General features: G+C 41.8%; 1 protein-coding gene across 3 annotated transcripts in view; it reads right to left on the reverse strand.

The window, feature by feature from the left end:
* ASIC1 (acid sensing ion channel subunit 1) overlaps positions 1–21,055 on the reverse strand; it is a 165,888-nt gene that overhangs the window by 27,715 nt on the left and 117,118 nt on the right. For all 3 annotated transcript variants that reach the window (XM_075199123.1, XM_075199122.1, XM_075199121.1), the window contains exons 4-8: positions 15,650–15,800; positions 15,442–15,569; positions 10,185–10,335; positions 5,444–5,500; positions 3,360–3,513 (exon numbers count right to left, since the gene is read on the reverse strand). In XM_075199123.1, the coding sequence (XP_075055224.1) occupies positions 3,360–3,513; positions 5,444–5,500; positions 10,185–10,335; positions 15,442–15,569; positions 15,650–15,800 (641 nt within the window). The remainder of the gene's footprint in view (positions 1–3,359; positions 3,514–5,443; positions 5,501–10,184; positions 10,336–15,441; positions 15,570–15,649; positions 15,801–21,055) is intronic.

Genomic DNA, 21,055 nt, shown 5'->3' on the forward strand with positions numbered 1-21,055 from the left:
CCTTCTCACATTGCTCTCACCCCCACCTTTGTAAATTACCTCTCCCAATGTCAGAGCAGACTTGTTCCTAGAATAATACAGGGCTTTTGAAATGAGCTATCTCTTTCCTGAGATATAGGTCTGGCATCTCAAAGGGCAGGATTTCTCATCTCTGCTCTGCCCGGCTGGCCGTACTGTTTACACAAACTCCGAAAAGTCTCAGAGATCTTATCTGTCTGGTCTGGTTACTTCCTAAAGACTCTTGACACTTGCAAAGGTCAAACTTATGTCATTCAGCAAAGCTCACTGACATTATTTTACAAGTTTAGCATTAAGGTTACATACAAAGTACACATGGTCATACATGTAACAGTGATTAGGTGCAATACATAATCGCCACAACACCCTTACTGTACTCGGCATACGTTACCCACCCCATCCCTCCTCTGTTCTGCCTATCCAGTCGTAAGGAGGTATCAGATGATGCCATTCTGCATGCACGTATATTTAGGCGCTCTCGTTGTGTGCTTGCAAGCTTCAAATTTTCATAATTTATGCTACAAAAAAGGGTGCACAGCCAACTCAGAATCAGGCACGGAGTATTTAAATTGTCCATTCCTCAGCTAGTTATCTGATAGAATTACTTACGCTTATGAGTTTATTGAATAGAACTGAAGCTTTGCTTCACTGTTCCACTAGCTCTGCGCATCTGCCCACAATAAAAGCACAAGAACAATGTAATGCCTATTTTATAACGTATAAAAGCATTATTAATTGAAAGACCATTTCTGCCACTGAGAGCAAACTCGCATTCTTTTATAGTCAATGGTTTATCAACTGACAATATGGTAGTCATGGAGAATTAATATTCTGCGCTGAGTACATAAGGTAACTACGCACTCTGTACGGTACATTGTCTACAGATGATAGAAATCTCCTATACGGTGATTCTTTAGTGCCAGGTTAATAATTGCCTGCTTCTTTCAGCTTTAGGCAGAACAAGGTTTATGTAGTTCTGGCTGGCCACAAAAAATGCCAATCTTAATGCGAGGCAATGTAAGCATAATAATTATAACTTGTCAATCAAACTTATGATCCATACTGTAGAGAATAATCCCTCTGCTAGCTTTAAAAAATCCAGAGAGGAACGTTATGATCTATAATAAAGTGTGACTGCTCTGCATGAGAACAGATTTCAGACATAAGTGGCCATTAGTATGTTAATTCTCTGAAGGGGTTAAAGATACATTAAAGTAAACCATTATAAATTAAAATAAACAACATGATAAAACAGTAAATAGACCAAATGGCGCTTAGTGAAATAATGTGCAAAAAAAGGGTGTACAATAAAGAAAACAACACATACAGTAGGCTGCTGCTTCACGTCTATTAGCAACTATTTGCAGATGAAAACCTAAAAGCAAAAATAAAAAACAGAAGAGCCAAACAAAGTGTGAAATTGTAAAACAACCAATATATGTAAACGTGAATGTGGTTGGCCACGTACCAAAAAAGAAAATTTATGAGGCTTATCTTATAATAGGGTAGGAGAACATCACCAACTTCCCAGGCAATGATCTATAAAGGGGAAGTCCATATGATTACTCAAACAGATGGAAATCCCATAGTGTATTACTTAAATCAGAAGCCAGGAATATCTCAAATATAAAATAGTACATCAAGTATAAAGAAGAAAGTTTATCTGGAAACAAAATGTCAGCTGCAAAAGGATAAGAACTCCACATCCAGCTGATGAACGCCAAACTTCCAGAGAATGCCCTTGATGCGTTTCTTCTGAAGACTTTATCAAACGGGTTGTAAGTTATAAGCACAAAACTAGCAATTAGGAAGGACATTCAAATCAAATGCACTGATCACACCCAGGTGTAACCTGTTCCTAATCACCCTGGACTATAAGGAGGGTATTCAATTGTTAGCGTTAACGGAAAAAAACGAGCGCTCAAAAAATATTACCGTTTATACGGTAATATTGTGCGAGAAAAGCGTTAATACGGTAGTTTACTCGCGAGCTGAAATTCCGCGAGTAATTACCGTATTAACGCTAAGATTTTTTGAGCGCTCGTTTTTTTCCGTTAACGCTAACAATTGAATACCCCCCTAAGAATTTGGAGTGGACATTTTACAATCATTCCTTGAAAAAGTCCAGTCATGGACGAAACATGTCGGAAGACATCAAAGTAGCTGCTTTACTAAGAGACAGACATCTACGATCTGCAGTCCTACCACTATTATACCCATACCTGTTTATATCTATCAAAGTGTAAGTGCAACATTGAGGGCCTGATCCATTAAAGAAAGTAAAACAAAAACAAAAAAAAAGAGTAACTTTGCACCTTGGTAAAACCATGTTGCATTGGAGGGTGAGCTAAATTTAAAATATGAGAACAGTTTTATAGTTGGGATGGGGTATGTCTTAGACCAACTTTAAAATTCAGTGCAAATATAAAGCTATCAAGTATTTGTGTGCTACATGAAAAAACAGACATTATATATTTTATGTGCAAAATAATAAACTAATTTGCTCCCCTTGCATTGTAACCTGGTTTTGTCCAGGAGAAAATCTACTATTTTGTTTTGCTTTGCTCTCCTTAAAAAATCAGGCTCTGAATGTTTAAATAAAACAAGTGCTGTACAAACTTCACTATGTAGCATATCTTTTACTTGAGCCGGTTATCCACGCATGCTTGAGCAGCATTACTCGGGATAGGAGAAACATACTTCTCCTACATCTGAACGCGCCCATCATCCCTCCTGATCGGGAAACCACAGACCGACACATCAAGCCTCCCACAGGCATATGTGTAGAGCACGATCTACGCAGACCGCAACAAGTAACAGAGCCAGGGACTGGAGCCAGACATCTCGCACAACTGCGCTCAGAAACACTGACAAGTGCGTACACCATACTGTCCAGGTAAATGCATACCCCTCACAGCATACAGGATTATCCATTAAAGCGTGAATGCCAAACCGGCCACTCACCGAAACCACACAATTGTTCTGTTCTAATACAAGCAACACTTATATACAGCATTTTGCTTAGATGAATTGTTATTTGATATTTGCTATTGGTTATGTTTACTGAATTCACTCTAACCTCTATGCACGAAAATGAAACTCATACATCTGCATACCTTTCATCAGTTTATAACCATATACCCCAGGTGATAAATCATCAAGATTGCTTTTGTCCTAAAGGTCATTTACATCCCAATACAACTGAAACACAAGGTAGTTGAAAGTGCCCACAGTTATAGGGAGATTTGCATTACATCTATCCACATTTAGAACACCTGACCGCATTAGAGCACTGAGTGTAATTTATACATACTCGTGTACTGGAATGCTTGAACACTTACGCTATATACTGCTCGCTTTTGTTATACTTCTTGGCCAGATATCGTGCTGAAGCTTTGCTGGGGATTTTCACCATGGACAGCTCCTTCCCATATCGTGTCATGTTACAAGGAGTCTCGCATACACAGTAGTCATTATCCTTTTCCACCAGGAAATCTGAGGCAGTGGAGAGGAGAGCAATAGAAAAGAATTAAGAGCAAAAGAAAGCTAAATAAGCACATTCAATGAGAGATAAAAAAGAAAAAATGTTCAGAGGATAGCAACACTAGAAGCAGGATGCCAGCAGTTGAACTACTAATGATGATAATAAATAAAAAAAAAAAGTAATCATTTAACATTTAACATTTTATAGTTTATTTTAATTGCTTTTGTTTTTTTTACAGCGAGCTGTGAAGTTGGAGCAGTGAATTCAGATAGGGCATTCATGATTATACTGCCCCAATTTTGAGGCCCTTAGACTTTCCAAATTTGCTAGAACTTCAAATCAGTTGGAATAATTTGATTATTTCTATAGGGTCATTTACAAACTGTAAAATCTGCATACCTGCAATGCTTCTTTATGTGTGAATCTACTCGTCCACCAAGCGAATTTTAAAGTGCACACCCACATGACGGATTTTGGAAACATGCCCTGTAAAATCAATCTGCCCCTAGTTTTCTGGGTCGGCAGATGCTTCGCAAAAATGCGCAGGATGAAAAGAGTAAAAACGTATAAAGTTTAAACCAACTATCAATTTAGGATCTGCCTCTTAAGCCTTTTAAATTATGTGTTTTACTCCTAACATAATGCTGGGTTTAGCTTCTTCCATATGGGGGGCATCATGGTGTCTTATTACATCTGCTAGTTCTGTGTGTTTGAAGCGTCTTATTACATTGGTGAAAGTAGTGCCAGCAATGTGCTTTCCTGTAGAAGTGCAACTGTTAGTGCACACATTGAAGTATAAGGACAAGACCTGATCTCCGGCACCTCAGAGGTGAAGGGGAATTTGATTTATGTTGAATTTGGGAATTCCCCTGTAAATGCATTTGAACAATCCTTCATCAAAATTAATTCTCACTTCTGCATTTCAGTGCAAAACTAGTAGGATCTGTGTGCCTAATCTTCTTTTATCAGGGACTACCTTGATCTGCCCGACTAATCCTATCAGGAGGTGCAAAGTTTTGCAGCCCCTGGAAATATGCCCACAAAATCATATAACAAATGCACTTTCGATTAAGAAAGAACATATGATCTTCAGAGGTGAATTTGTAATCAGAAGCAGTTAGCTAGCGCTGTAGCGTGTATTTGGACCAGCCCTCATGCACCCCCAATTGATATGGCTACTGACAGGGGTACTTGTGGCTCTGCGCGGGTCTGCCTCAGTTCCCACACTCTTACTGTACTCGTTCTACATTTACATGATCCTTCCCCCCACCATCCCATCTCTACAAGCATAAGACACAAGTACCAAATCTGCATGTGGACGTAGTGACGTGTTATTATTTGTGAACATGTGCGGTACAAATTTGCGTATTATACGCTGAGCTTACACCCAACTCAGCATGCACCCCAAAGGGGTCTATTTAACAAACTACAATAGCCCAATAAAGATTGGCTGTCACAGGTCTTCACTCGATTTCTGAAGGGGTTAACACAGAAGAAACTGGAGCTCTATGGGGATTGCGATGCTAGGGATCTAGCAAGCAGTGCATTGCTTTGCTGTATACTAATGCCATCTCAGGATGGCAGTAGCCTACCTCCTCCTATGGGGTCCAGTGAAGGCAGAAAGCTTCACTTGATTCCCGGCCTGGTAAAATTCATTGCTCATGCACAGACTTTAGCTAATTATTATCTGTACTTGCTTTGTCTATCATTGCTGCATTCGAATTTTTACTTTTAGTCCATTTGAATAGACTACAAATTTTTAAAGAGATAAACTATTCATGTTTCACATCTGCCTGTGCTCCAATGCTGCATGTGCACCTCTATGAACATGTTTTTAACAAGGATATAATAATAACTGCTGAGGACACTACACAGACTCTTCTCTGCATATAACAATCAATACATGGCAAAAAACTGAGTAGAAATTGAAACACAACTTACCCAATGCCGGGTCTGCACATTCCTTGTATAGCTCTGGGGTGCAATATGCAGCATCTCCTGAGTAAAATAAATACAGACAGTCACACTTCTGTATATACTATATGGAATGGTACACTACCGATCTATATCATACAGAGGTGCCGGGATAGGCCAACCACATTATAAAGCAGTTTATGTGTGAAAGTGTTATTACCAGCTAAATAGTAAATGATGTCAAATGTTACATTTTGAAATAGTTAATGGCATTTACAACACTGATGGCTTCTTTCATGCCTAATTTCTACTCTCAACACCTCAACTTAATCTCAGTCAACCTGGTCTGTGGGAGCCAGTTTTGGTATAGGGTGATCTTCTCTCCCTACGGCCATACTGTGCAGTGACGTCAGCTAACTCAAGAGAAGAGGGCATAATAAAACCCGTCATCTCTGCCACCAGCAGAACTTCCACAGATCAGAACAATAAAGGAATTTATATATAGCATAGTCTGTATATTTTATACTGACAAAAAAAACAGCCGTTCGCGGACAAAGGGGAATGTGAAGTGTCCCGGGACACTGGCTCAGATGGTCGGCTAAATGAGGTTCAGAATAGGAAGATAATGCGAGTAGAATTTAGATATGTGGGGAGATATATTTAAAACAGGATAGAAATCTAAACACTGGCATTTATAATGCGCGTGGGAACACAGGCTAGTATAATGTCTGGGGACACAGACTAATGTTATGACTATGGGCACAGGCTAATATAATGTGTACGGGATAAATATGTCCAGACAAAGGCTGGATGTTATAAAGTTTGTGGGGACAGAATGCCATAATGTATAGGGGCATAAGCTGATATCAAACACGAGGAGAACAAGCAAACTCTACACAGATAGCACCCTGGTTGGAATTGAACCGATGACCCAAGCGCTGTGAGGCAGCAATGCTAACCACTGAGTCACCATACTGCAAGGTCAACTCCAAGCATTGAGTAGACAGATCTAGGTCCAATTTGGTGCCACATGTGAAAAGAATTGTCTCTTTTGTCTCAAATGTTGGGAGATCCTACAGGAACACCATAGTAATGAGGATTATCAGTCCGACTGCATTTTTAACACCCAGAGGTAAATTTACTAGGAATCGTGTTTGGTGGCGGTGTAAACCGCCACACACATCGCCGGCGGTTTAAGTGCTCCAAACCGACATATTTACTATAGGGCGGTTTGATGCTGCTACGTAAAATGCCTGGCGATGTGAGGTGGATTGAAAACAGCTAAACCTCCGGTGGTTTAGCAAAACCACCATCACAACCGCCAGGAAACAGACAGGTTTTTCTGTTACTTCTTCTTCGGATTGACTTGGTAGCTCAAGCATGCTGTCTGAGTTATCTTAAATTGAGAACATAAGATGAAGCCCCATTGACATATAAATTATGTGGCCAATCATTATTTATTGATTAAAGCACAAAATTAATTTATGATTAACATATGTGAGCAAATTTTATTTTTCATTATATTAAGGGAACAGTATTACTGTATTATTATATCATGGGGGCACATGTGTACATCATAAATAATTACTGCCCCCATTAGCATCAAATAGTATTGTCCAATTATTATAATTATATATTCATACTTCCCCCTTAATTTAACATAACAACATAGTTGATGAGTTTGAAAAAAGACAGCAGTCCATCAAGTTCAACCTATTTTGGGACTCCTGAGATCCCTCTCTTATATTTGAAATTGATCCAGATGACGCAATCGCCAATCTGTTTCAGTCCAGTAAAATCCCTCCTGACCCAATATTGCAGACCTATTGCTCCCTGGATCTACCACTTTCCTTCATTTTAATTAACGGTCGTAACCCTGGATACCCTTTTCTGTTAAAAATGTGTTTAACCCTTTCTTATACATTTCAATTTGCATAATACATATCAATTTTCATAATACAATAACTCTTTTCCATAATATAATGAAAAATAAAATTTACACCATAAGTTAATTATAAATGAATTTTGCCCCTAATCAATAATGATTGCTCCTAATTTATAATTTATATGATTTCGGCAGCATGGTGGCTAAGTGGTTAGCAGTTCTGCCTTACAGCGCAGGGGTCATGAGTTCAATTCCCGACCATGGCCTTATCTGTGAGGAGTTTGTATGTTCTCCCCGTGTTTGCGTGGGTTTCCTCCGGGTGCTCCAGTTTCCTCCCACACTCCAAAAACATACTGGTAGGTTAATTGGCTGCTAAAAAATTGACCCTAGTCTGTGTGTGTGTGTGTATGTGTGTGTTAGGGAATTTAGACTGTAAGTCCCAATGGGGCAGGGACTGTAGTGAGTGAGTTCTCTGTACAGCGCTGCAGAATTAGTGGCGCTATATAATAAATGGTGATGATGATATGTCAATGGTGCTTCATCTTATGTTCTGAATGGTAAAATACCTCAAACAGCAGCAGTTTGGGCAATATCGCCTCTCCCAACCACCTCTTTTATTTTGTCTGTTTGTATGGCGGTTTTGCAAACCCCAACTTAGTAAATCCGTCTGTTTGTATGTTCATCATTGTTAAAATCGGGACGGCGATCTGTAAAGTGGTGGTTGTTAAAAATGTTCATTCTGGCCGTTTTAATGGCGGTTTGGCCTTTATTGAATCCGGCGGTTTTAAAATGTCTACAAATTGGTGGTTTCATCAAGCCGCCCTTTAGTAAATCTAGCCTCCAGTCTCAATTAATATCTGGGGGTAAATGTATTAATCTCCAGATTCTTGAACTCCTGCGAGTTCAGCGTTTTCAGCGCTTAAATTTAAAGCGGCGCTGCCTTGTAAAGGGAAGTTTCCCTTTACAAGGCAGGGCCGCTTTAAATTTAAGCGCTGAAGACGCCGAACTCGCGGGAGTTCAAGAATCCGGAGATTAATACATTTACCCCCTGATCTCAATGATGGCACAATATATGTTGGTAAAGTTTATGTATGTTTGCCCAGAGTACGTTCATCGTGGGTAAACCTGTTTGAGCCATAAAAACTGTAGACCAAACACAGGGTAACAATAACAGCAATTGCTACCAATAATGATATTTTGATAATGACTTGACTTAAATGCTGTCTGACAGTTCCCATAGCAGTGCACTAGAATATCTTATTGCTGCCGGCTCATATCACAGCAGTGGTTCTTTATACCTCTGACACTGACAGAGTATTATTGCGGCATAATTAAACGTTTATAGCATAGCTGCCAATTTAGGAATCCATGAGGTTTTGCAGTGGAGGAGCTTTTCTTTAAAATTTGGAGGTTGCAATGTTTAGTGTGATCCCTGGTTTTAAGGGATGATCAGGGACGAGCAGCTGTTGCTAAATAAAGCAATCCTGCTATGTCCATCTTAGAAAACTGTGATAGACTGTTCATCTGCTGATGCTGGACAGCAGGATAAAAAGTATAAAACAATAGAAAAAAATAAACAGCAAATTAGCTCTCTCGTCACAGCACTGGTCCTTATTTTAAAAAAACAATGCTGCTAAAAATAAACAGCCCCCTACATATTTTAAAAATCCAGCCCCAGTGCTAGTCAGCCTGGGCTCACTTATTACTACACCGGAGCAGTGGCACAGTGGTTAGCATTGCTGTCTCATAGCACAGGGGTGATGGGTTTGATTCTGTTCTAAAGCATGGGCTGATGACAATGATTAAATATTCTCTGTAAAGCGCTATATAATAAACTGCTTTGAAATTATTTTGCTACATTCGAACAGACATAAATATAGTGAATTTTTACCCTTAATGCATAACCTCTTTAATCAGTTTGTGGTTTACAATGAAATTCATTTAATAATTATTTAGTACAAATCAGAAAATGCAGTTATATTGAGTGTATATGTAATAAGTGTACATAATTGTACCAGAATTATAGTCTGTAGAATATGTAGCTATTACATTACATTTTGTATAACTTGTTTGTTAGAACAGCTCAAATCTATAATTAGTAAATATTAATCTCATCATTAAGCTGCCAAGATGACTGCACGCTTGTTCTTCTATTTATTCACTTGCAGTTCTTTATTCCAAATTCTATTCTTATAATTCAAGAAATTGCTATATTCAGAATATTTCTCTGCTGCTTGCAAACGTTTTTTTCATTAGATCCCTAAGCTCCTGCTATGACTTCTTAACAGGCAGGAAAGAGCCACATTTTCCTTCTTAACAGCCTCCATAAAACAAAGCTTCATTTGTAATGTGGATTATTTTAAATTTAAGATTTACCTTCCATCCCATAAAACTACTACCTATCAGGTGCAACTCCTGATTAGCTAACAACTTACTATATCTCTGGAAGACCCGAAATGGACCTGATGAATGGGGCCCGCCCTTCTCTCTCCATTCATAATCCCAGGGACCCTTATAACTGCTTTCGCTACAGCTGAATACACTCTTTTGCAAGCTCCTTCGCAAACACAAACAATCTCCCTGGGGTTTTAAAACTAAATTATTAAATTATATTAAATCTATGGCAGCCATTACATTCTAGCACCCTGTCAGTGTTATTGTGTGCTAAAGGATGTGAGAAGATGTAATTATTGATATTTCAGAATCATATAGTAGTAAGATCATCCATTTTGATATGTGAAGGTAATCGTTGCAGTGTAGTAATTTTATCTAATTGATGAACAAATATGATGACGACAATGAAAAACATAAATTGTTGTGTAGAGACCCTGAACCAACACCTTGTATTATTAATGGAGAAGACTACAATAAAGCATAGATTACCTGGCATATGCACCATGCGACAGTTACAGTTCTCCACCAGGTAACGTGTTTCGCAGTCGATCCGACATGCAGAAATACTGTATGTGTCAAAGAATTCAGAGTCCATGGTACTAGATTTGCAGTCTCCCCAGGGTGGGGGCAGGTATGTGAGCTAGAACAATCACAAGTAGGACAGACAGAGTGAGAGGAAGGAAAGAAAAGTAAACATTGAACATGCTTCTAGCTGTGATAATTTTTATGCTTATTAATTGTGTCTATGTCTACGATGAATGTAATACAACATTTGCTCTGCTACATGACATAAAAGCAGGGGGTGAGCAAGCGATGTTAAGTCACATATATACAGTTATGGGTTCAGGGGTAGGCAATAGGACACATGCCCCCCGAACGGTCATTACTTTCCGTTGGCTTGCGCACTCCTTCTCACTGATAATTGGGCATGATGCCATCATCACATCCCTGATGCACACAAAGAGGAGCAGCTGCCAGAAGTAAAGAAGACCACAGGAAGGTAAGCGGAGAATGGGATAAGAAGGGAGCTCAGTGTGGGGATGAAAAGGGGACATAGTGTGGTGAAGAAGAAGAGGGCACAGTGTGGTTAAGAAGAAGGGGGCACAGTGTGGTAATGAACAAGTGAGAACAGTGTGATGGAGGGGGAGCAGTGTGAAGGAGGGAGAGCAGTGTGATGAAGGAGGAAGAGCAGTGTGATGAAGGAGGGAGAGCAGTGTGATGAAGGAGGGAGAAGAGTGTGATGAAGGAGGGGGAGCAGTGTGATGAAGGAGGGAGAGCAGTGTGATGAAGGAGGGGGAGCAGTGTGATGAAGGAGGGGGAGCAGTGTGATGAAGGAGGGAGAGCAGTGTGATGAAGGAGGAAGAGCAGTGTGATGAAGGAGGGAGAACAGTGTGATGAAGGAGGGGGAGCAGTGTGATGAAGGAGGGAGAGCAGTGTGATGAAGGAGGGGGAGCAGTGTGAAGGAGGGAGAGCAGTGTGATGAAGGAGGGGGAGCAGTGTGATGAAGGAGGGAGAGCAGTGTGATGAAGGAGGAAGAGCAGTGTGATGAAGGAGGAAGAACAGTGTGATGAAGGAGGGGGAGCAGTGTGATGAAGGAGGGAGAGCAGTGTGATGAAGGAGGGGGAGCAGTGTGAAGGAGGGAGAGCAGTGTGATGAAGGAGGGGGAGCAGTGTGATGAAGGAGGGAGAGCAGTGTGATGAAGGAGGGGGAGCAGTGTGATGAAGGATGGGAACAGTGGCATGAAGAAGGGGGATAAGCATGATGAAGGAGATGGAGCAGTGTGGTCATAATGACAGGGGCACAGTGTGGTTATAATGATGGGGGCACAATGTGGTGAAGAAGAAGGGGGCACAGTATGGTTAAGAAGAAGATGGCACAGTGTGGTTAAGAAGAAGAGGGCACAGTGCAGTAATAAACAAGGATGGACATTGTGATGGAGGGGGAGCAGTGTGAAGAAGAGGGAGCATTGTGATGAAGGAGGGGGAGCAGTGTGATGAAGGAGGGGGAGCAGTGTGATGAAGGAGGGGGAGCAGTGTGATGAAGGAGGGGAGCAGTGTGATGAAGGAGGGGGAGCAGTGTGATGAAGGAGGGGAGCAGTGTGATGAAGGAGGGGGAGCAGTGTGAAGGAGGGAGAGCAGTGTGATGAAGGAGGGGGAGCAGTGTGAAGGAGGGAGAGCAGTGTGATGAAGGAGGGGGAGCAGTGTGATGAAGGAGGAAGAGCAGTGTGATGAAGGAGGGAGAGCAGTGTGATGAAGGAGGGAGAGCAGTGTGATGAAGGAGGGGGAGCAGTGTGATGAAGGATGGGAACAGTGGGATGAAGAAGGGGGATAAGCATGATGAAGGAGATGGAGCAGTGTGGTCATAATGACAGGGGCACAGTGTGGTTATAATGATGGGGGCACAATGTGGTGAAGAAGAAGGGGGCACAGTGTGGTTAAGAAGAAGAGGGCACAGTGCAGTAATAAACAAGGATGGACATTGTGATGGAGGGGGAGCAGTGTGAAGAAGAGGGAGCATTGTGATGAAGGAGGGGGAGCAGTGTGATGAAGGAGGGGGAGCAGTGTGATGAAGGAGGGGGAGCAGTGTGATGAAGGAGGGGAGCAGTGTGATAAAGGAGGGGGAGCAGTGTGATGAAGGAGGGGAGCAGTGTGATGAAGTAGGGGGAGCAGTGTGATGAAGGAGGGGAGCAGTGTGATGAAGGAGGGGGAGCAGTGTGATGAAGGAGGGGAGCAGTGTGATGAAGGAGGGGGAGCAGTGTGATGAAGGAGAAGAGCAGTATGATGAACAAGGGGTAGCAGTGTGAAGGAGGGGAGCAGTGTGATGAAGGAGGGGAGCAGTGTGATGAAGTAGAGGGAGCCGTGTGATGAAGGTGGGGAGCAGTGTGATGAAGGAGGGGGAGCAGTGTGATGGAGGGGGAGCAGTGTGATGAAGGAGGGGAGCAGTGTGATGAAGGAGGGGAAGCAGTGTGATGAAGGAGGGGGAGCAGTGTGATGAAGGAGAGGAGCAGTGTGATGAAGGAGGGGGAGCAGTGTGATGAAAGAGGGGGAGCAGTTTGATGAAGTAGAGGGAGCAGTGTGATGAAGGAGGGGGGAGCAGTGTGATGAAGGAGGGAGAACAGTGTGATGAAGGAGGGGAGCAGTGTGATGAAGGAGGGGAGCAGTGTGATGAACGAGGGGGAGCAGTGTGAAGGATGGGGAGCAGTGTAATGAAGTAGCGTAGCAGTGTCCACAGTGTGATGGGGGGCAGTGTGATGAAGGGGGACCAGTGTGATGAAGTTGGGGGGACAGTGTGATGCTCTTACCTGCACCAGACTACATACAGTATTGGGTGTAAAAAATTTAGAAAAGTAAGATTTCTTTCACACCTACAGTGTGGTTAAGAAGAAGAGGGCACAGTGCGTTAATAAACAAGGATGGACATTGTGATGGAGGGGGAGCAGTGTGAAGAAGAGGGAGCAGTGTGATGAAGGAGGAGAGCAGTGTGATGAACGAGGGGGAGCAGTGTGATGAAGGAGGGGAGCAGTGTGATGAAGGAGGGGGAGCAGTGTGATGAAGGAGAGGAGCAGTGTGATGAAGGAGGGGGAGCAGTTTGATGAAGGAGAGGGAGCAGTGTGATGAAGGAGGGGGGAGCAGTGTGATGAAGGAGGGGGAGTAGTGTGATGAAGGAGGGGGAGCAGTGTGAGGAAAGAGGGGGAGCAGTTTGATGAAGTAGAGGGAGCAGTGTGATGAAGGAGGGGGGAGCATTTTGATGAAGGAGAGGGAGCAGTGTTATGAAGGAGGGGAGCAGTGTGATGAAGGAGGGGAGCAGTGTGATGAACAAGGGGGAGCAGTGTGATGAACGAGGGGGAGCAGTGTGAAGGATGGGGTGCAGTGTGATGAAGGAGGGGGAGCAGTGTGGTGAAAGAGGGGGAGCAGTGTGATGAAGGAGGGGGAGCAGTTTGATGAAGGAGAGGGAGCTGTGTGATGAAGGAGGGGGGAGCAGTGTGATGAACGAGGGGGAGCAGTGTGATGAAGCAGAGGGAGCTGTGTGATGAAGGAGGGGGGAGCAGTGTGATGAAGGAGGGGGAGCAGTGTGATGAAGGAGGGGGAGCAGTGTGATGAAAGAGGGGGAGCAGTTTGATGAAGTAGAGGGAGCAGTGTGATGAAGGAGGGGGGAGCAGTTTGATGAAGGAGAGGGAGCAGTGTGGTGAAGGAGGGGGGAGCAGTGTGATGAAGGAGGGGAGCAGTGTGATGAACGAGGGGGAGCAGTGTGATGAACGAGGGGGAGCAGTGTGAAGGATGGGGAGCAGTGTAATGAAGTAGAGTACCAGTGTCCACAGTGTGATGGGGGGCAGTGTGATGAAGGGGGACCAGTGTGATGAAGTTGGAGGGACAGTGTGATGCCCTTACCTGCACCAAACTACATACAGTATTGGGGGTAAAAAATTTAGAAAAGTAAGATTTCTTTCACTTACTAAATTAGATTTTAAATAGCATTATCTATATAGTATTATTTAGAAATGAAATAAAGAAATAAAAATATAGCTTATCCTCACCCTAACCTAGAAGGCCCTCTTCACTCCACTGCCCCATATATCTCCAACCTCCTATCCATTCACACTCCCACCCGTTCACTGCGATCGGCCAATGACCATCACCTCACCTCCGCTCTGATCACCTCTTCCCACTCCAGAATTTCTTCCGGGCTGCCCCCCTCCACTGGAATGACCTCCCACCTTCTATCCGACTGTCCCCCAATCTGTGCACCTTCAAATGGGCACATAAAACTCATCTGTTCTTCAAAACCTACCAGCCATCCACCTAACCATCTCTCCGCGCTTGATCTCCTCACCTCTCTCTTCTTCTGTCCCCTTACTAGCTCCACTTGCACTTGATCCCCTCCACTGACTCTCCATATTGCCTGCTGTCTGTTTGCCCTCCCTTTACAATGTAAGTTCTTACGAGCAGAGTCCTCTTCCCTCCTGTCTTTACACCTATTCTTCTGCTCCATATTCTCTGTACTAGCTATGCTTGGAGCATTTACAGTCTTGGCATTATTTATTTATTGTTCTGGAATGTTTCACCCTGTATGGTCTACTGTTTGTACTTGAACGACGCTGCAGAAATCTTGTGGCACCATATAAATAAAGGATAATAATAATAATATTAATAATAATACTGCATTAGTCTCACTTATCAATAGCTCTATACAGCATAATAAAGTCAATATTGAGGCTCCCATTCATTAAAGTGCAGTCATCACACACTGCTACATGGATGAATATTGGTAATGTTGCTAATGATTTTGAAATAAAATCTATTTTCGATGCGTTATAACTTATTAAAATGCACAGTTTTACATTTCTTTACTTCTCAGAAAATCCTTATTAACGTAGAAATTCAAGTCTCTGACTTGAGCTGAATTCATCAATACTCTTGCTGCTGTCTGGTGATAATCTTCAAGTTTATGCTACAACAGATACTATCACTTGTATCTAGCTTCTGAAAATCAGAGTAAGCACAGTCACCATAGACAGGAACTGCTGAGTTTTCTGTTGCCCCTAATCCTATAAATACTTACTATTAATTACACTTTGTTACTTAAGGTCCCAATACATGCCACAATTTTGCTGAACAAATGGAAAGCATGAAAGTCTATAAAATTAAACGTTCTGCTGCTTTAAAAACTATAGATGCATTCCTTATTTCTGTGAGTTTAGATAACAATCTAGTTTTTCAAAGTAAGAATTCAAAATACATATACTCACTCGCTGCTCCTGGCAGGACACAAAAGTCTGGAATCCAGGTGCCACCCCAAATCCGAGCTGGTCAATGAAGGGAGGTTCATCTTGACTATGAATCTGAACCTTGATTCCTGCTTCAAATGAGGTCTCATCTAGAGTATAAATAATAAACAGTAAGTCAACTGTCTCAATGTGAATTGAGGTAAATGGGAGAAAAAGTAAATTTACCAACCGGTTTCTCCCCAGACCGGCAAATATTCATCTTGTTGAATATCCAGCATTAGCTCCAAGCCATTTCCTGTGCCACCTTTAGTAGTAATAAAGGGAGTTCGTCCATTCTGACCAGAGTTAAAAGTGTAACACTTGCCATATCTTGTAAAAACCTGTTAGGAAAGTAAGACAGAAAAAAAGGTTCCAATGAGTGATTTTGTGTGTGTGCCTTAATGAAAAAGAATAAACACTTGGGATTTTGTCATAGTGTCTACAAATTAAATCAGTGAAATATATTTTTTAACAAAGATCATGAATTTACTGTCCTTTCAAGTTTAATAATCCACAGCCCACCTCACGACACAGAGAAAATAGATTAGTCACTCTTTCACCAGACAATGAAAATCTAGACTACAAAGTAATTGGAAAGGATGTGAGATAGAGGCCTACAAAATCATAAATGTCATATATAACAGTGAATATTGGCTTATCATCCCACAATTCATATGCTACAAGCCAAGTGGACAAGCAATTACATTTTTATTTGAGCATACGGATCTCGTCATAGAAATTTTTAGGCATAATCAACTTTTCCTGTAGAGTTAACACTTTATATCAGCCTTGGAGGCATATGAAGATAAAGTGACTAGTCCAGGTGCACGAAGAGAGCCGAGCCACATTATCAGACCCAAATAAAAGAGAACACGTCTTTACTGTTTGTGTTCAGTTAATCCATTGTATTCATTACCAGTGCTTATTGTGACTGAAGAGGTCATTAAGGGGTTTTAAATAGAATTAGACATATCCTTGCAGTCAAGTGCATAAATAGCTGTTAGTAAGATGGAAGAAGTCCAATCTTCATTCTGGAGACTGTGCACAATTCCCAATATTTGTAATATAAACAGGGTTAAATTGCTCCATACATACTGTTTCACACATAACTTTCAAAGCTAACACTTTAAAAGGACATTAAAGTAATAAAAAACACTTTGAATTGCAATACACTCAAATGAAATTACTCCCATATGCTGTCCTCATATAATGTTTCTATTGTATGGAAGAAAAAAATACTTGACCTTCAGCTTGTTTCCTGACATTGAACCTGTGTTACACATCCTGTTCTGTGTCTCTGACAGTGACTTGTGGCAGGGCCACCTTAACTACATTATGGCCCCCAGGTAATGCAGTGGTGCATCGGGACCCCTAAATATAAATATATATATATATATATATATATATATATATAAAATCACTTTTTTTTTTACACACATATATAGGGGCCCCCTTAACTTACCTTAAGTCCGATCCCCTTCTCTTCTTTTTTCCGCGCTGAGTCTCTCTGTTCTGCGATCCTCCGTGCTGTGCTTGCAGTGAATGTTGGGCGTGACATCACGCCCAACATTCACTGCGAGCACAGCACGGAAGAGGGGACCAGGGAGGGAGCCAGATCGCCACCTGACTGCAAAAGGTAAGTTTTTTGTTTTTTTTGTTTTTTTTTTACACAGGATTTTTTTTTTTTTTTACAGCAGTCCTGTCTTGCTGCCTTGGGCCCCCTTTCCTTCTGGGCCCCCGAGCACCTGCCCATCGTGCCCAGTCGGAAAGACGGCCCTGCTTTTTGGTGTCCCTACGCTCAGTTCATCACCCTCTTACACAGCCTCTGGTGAAGATCAGACACTCATTTAGATTTTGTGCGTCAGGTGAATCATCCACTAGCAACACAGTGGGTCCACTCTTAGGGCCTGTTTCATCAAGGCACATACCCCGAGCGCAACCCGGATTTAGTATTATACACATGTATTTAGGCTTTGAGTACTCCCAAACTCAACAAGGCACGGATCTCAAGATATGTGCACTGTTGAAATCAGGTGTAGGTCTGCTGTGCTCTACTGCACAAGATGCTGCAGGATACATCCAATAACTATGAGGATCATAAATTCACAAAAGACCGCACAGAACATTAAGGAAAGTTAAGTAAAAATTTGAGTATATAGTCTCCTGGACAAAACCATGTTACAATGCCAGGGGTGCAAATTAGTTTTCTATATTGCACATAAGTTTAATACTGCTTTGTTTTTTTCATGTAGTAATACTTGATATCTTATTTGTGCACTAAATTTAAGGTTGATATTTGTGCTACATGAAAAAACAGACAGTATTTCACTTAGAAAACTAATTTTCACCCCTTGCATTATAACATGGTTTTGTCCAGGAGACGACTTACTCAATTTTTAACTTTTTTTTAACTTTCCTTAATGAATTAGGCCCATAGGCATTAATGATAAAACAATTTAAAAAAAAATGTTGTTTTTTTTTTTTTTTAAATAATAAGATTTGTTTTAAATAGATTTATTAGGATGTTGTCAATGTTTACTGAGCATAAAATACACGTTTACAGTTGCACGTGATTGCAAACAGATGTTATAGCATGCATACGAGACTGTCATCACTACTGACCAGGCTTAGACTAGTCCTATAGCTGGAGTAAGAGATATGGCAGAAAAACAGGCAACTAGGCCGTAGTAGGTGACCTTTACATCCGGAGACGCAGCGGTCAGAGTGCGTTCACTGATGTATCTCCCGATTCTGTTCATGCGCAGAGTGATTTTGCGTACGATACGCTCAAAATGGGCAGACTTTGCCTTGAAGAATCAGGCCTGCAGCCTTTTGACCTCTCCTATAGTTCATTTGCTCAGGCCATGGACACTACTGAAATTCTGTTGCCTAATTCTGATAATCAAGGACTCTCCAAGCACGTGAAGAAACATGAGTGAAGCGAAACCACATTATTCAGTTTTTTTCAAGGTCTGTCTACTTGGATTTCCTTCAAGCATCTATTGTTACTTGTATAGCAGTTTTATATGTTACTTCTGTTCCTGCAGCTGTCATGCCAGTCTCTGTACAGTCCTTCCCTCCCCACCTTATTACAATGGGGATACTGAGGCCTGTGGGGATTTCTTCAACCAGTGTATATTATTATTAGTACTATAATGCATACTTGCCAACTCTCCCGGATTGTCCGGGAGACTCCCGCATTTTGCAAGAGTCTCCCGTACGAGTGTGGCAATCTCCCTGATAGGAAGGGGGAAAAATTTAGTTTAAACGCCGCGATTCACCCGGAATCGCGGCGTTTAGCCCCGCCCCCACTGTAAAATGACGCGATTTGCGTCATTCCGTCATGGGGGCGGGGCCAAAATGACGCGATTTCGCAGCCCCGCCCCCTGCACGCCCACGTCCCAGCCGGCATCTCCCGGAAAAAGAAAAAAAAATGTTGGCAAGTATGCTATAATGTGAAAGCTGTATCCTGTGAACTTTGTCTTTAACATGCCAAAGTGGTTTATATAATTTACCATCTTTCTGTAGAGACTCAACCCTAATCCTGAGTCTTAACCCTATAGAAAATCAACACTCCTATCCTGCACATTTTACTTGTTACACAAATGTATTGTTTCTCTCCAAATCTCCAGAAACCACCTTATTCTTCTTCTGAAGACCCGATGCTAAGGTAATTGTGCTCATCTCACCACAGATGAAAGCTCCTGCAGATGGTCTTGGAGTGTAGGTGCTTTGGCAGCAGGTGTCATTTTATCCACCAATGTCCCCTGAAGCCACAAAATCTTCAGTCTGCAGAGAGGTTGAACCTTTGTCATTCCACTTTTATGTGTTTTACTTTATCCTCACCTATTACCACGGGCCCAAAATGTTGAAGCTAATACTATTTCTCCATCCTTTGACCTACTGGTCCAAGAAAATTAACAGTAACCATCACCTTCTCTCATTGTAGTTCCCACCTACACTTTGAACATTCCCGCTGCAGAAACATTTCTTGCTGCTGATCTAACAAAAACTCCTTTTCATTGTCTCAGGTACTCATCCTAAACTTTCATTTACAGTTTCCTATTCTTCTGAAGTCCTTTCCATGGATACTGCAATCTCTTTAGGTCTCTATTTGTAACAAAGCATTCAACAACATCTTTGGCCATCTCCTCTTTTGCAGCCAGAAGATTTGGCTCTAAATCATCAGACTTAATGAGCCTGAATCATCAAAGCACGTATCTGCAGATATTGAGTGTATTGTATGCAAAATCCCTCTGCGATTGCCCAGAATCGGGAGATACTTCAGTGAACGCAGCCCTTACCGTTACATCTTTGAAAGCAAAGGACACTTACTTCAGCATATGATTTTGGAGAGTGAATGGGGTAGGGTATGGGCATTTTACCGTAGTTAATATACAGTAGGGGCATGCCAAAACTCAAGCGCACGCAGCCAGGTCTGAATCAAGCTCTGAGCGTCTAGAAGTTACTTGTCTTTCTGCCGTATATCTTGCTCCTGCTAAGTACTAATCCGTAGTGATGGCAGTCTTGTATGTATGCTATAACATATGTTTGCAATCAGAAGCAACTGATTGCAAACATATTTATTGTTAAGTAGATAGTAAGAACATTCTAATAAATGTCTTTCATGAGTAAAAAAACTTTTTTTTTTCCTATTTGATCATCTTTTTTTTTATCATTAACAGGTAGCATTATTTATATATGTTTTTTCTGTGCGTCTTTGGCAAATTTATATTCCACATAGGTATTGGACATATCATGCAGTGTCTTGTGTAGTAGAGCACAGTAGACCTACACCCGAATTCAACAGCGCATGTATCTTGAGATCTGTGCCTTAATGAATTCGGGAGTGCACAAAGCAAAAACAAGTGTGTTTAATACCAAACACAGGTTGCGCTCAGTATGTGTACCTTGATGAATCACGTCCAATGTATCTTCCCTTGTAATTGAACCATACAATGTTTTTGAATATGTTAACCTTGTTTTATTTTCAGTTGAGGTTATGCATCCCTAATTTCTGTAGATCACCCATAAATTTGAAAGGGAGTATTTGTCACATATTGCCAAACTCAGCAATATCCCTTAAAGTGGCTTTCATCATCATCATCATCATCATTTATTTGTATAGCGCCACTGATTCTGCAGTGCTGTACAGGGAACTTATTCACATCAGTCCCTGCCCCATTAGAGCTTACAATCTAAATTTTCTAACATACACACACAGAGAGACAGAGCGAGAGAGCGAGAGACTAGGGTCAATTTTGATAGCAGCCAATTAACGTTTTTGGAGTGTGGGAGGAAACTGGAGCACCCGGAGGAAACCCACGCAAACACAGGGAGAACATACAAACTCCACACAGATAAGGCCATGGGCCATGGTCGGGAATTGAACTCATGACCCCAGAGCTGTGAGTTGAAGTGCTAGCCACTTAACCACCGTGCTGCCGGCTTTGCTCCTGGTGTGGGGGTACTCACATTCTGCTTAGGCACTTCCACACCTTTGTCCTTCTATCTACAGGGCCAGACGTGAGGCTTGATATCTATAGCAGGAGCCAGGTTAAATAATGTATTCAGCGCACTGAGCAACAGGCTATTT

This window comes from Mixophyes fleayi, chromosome 2, assembly GCF_038048845.1.
Source record: "Mixophyes fleayi isolate aMixFle1 chromosome 2, aMixFle1.hap1, whole genome shotgun sequence".
Lineage (NCBI taxonomy): Eukaryota > Metazoa > Chordata > Amphibia > Anura > Limnodynastidae > Mixophyes > Mixophyes fleayi.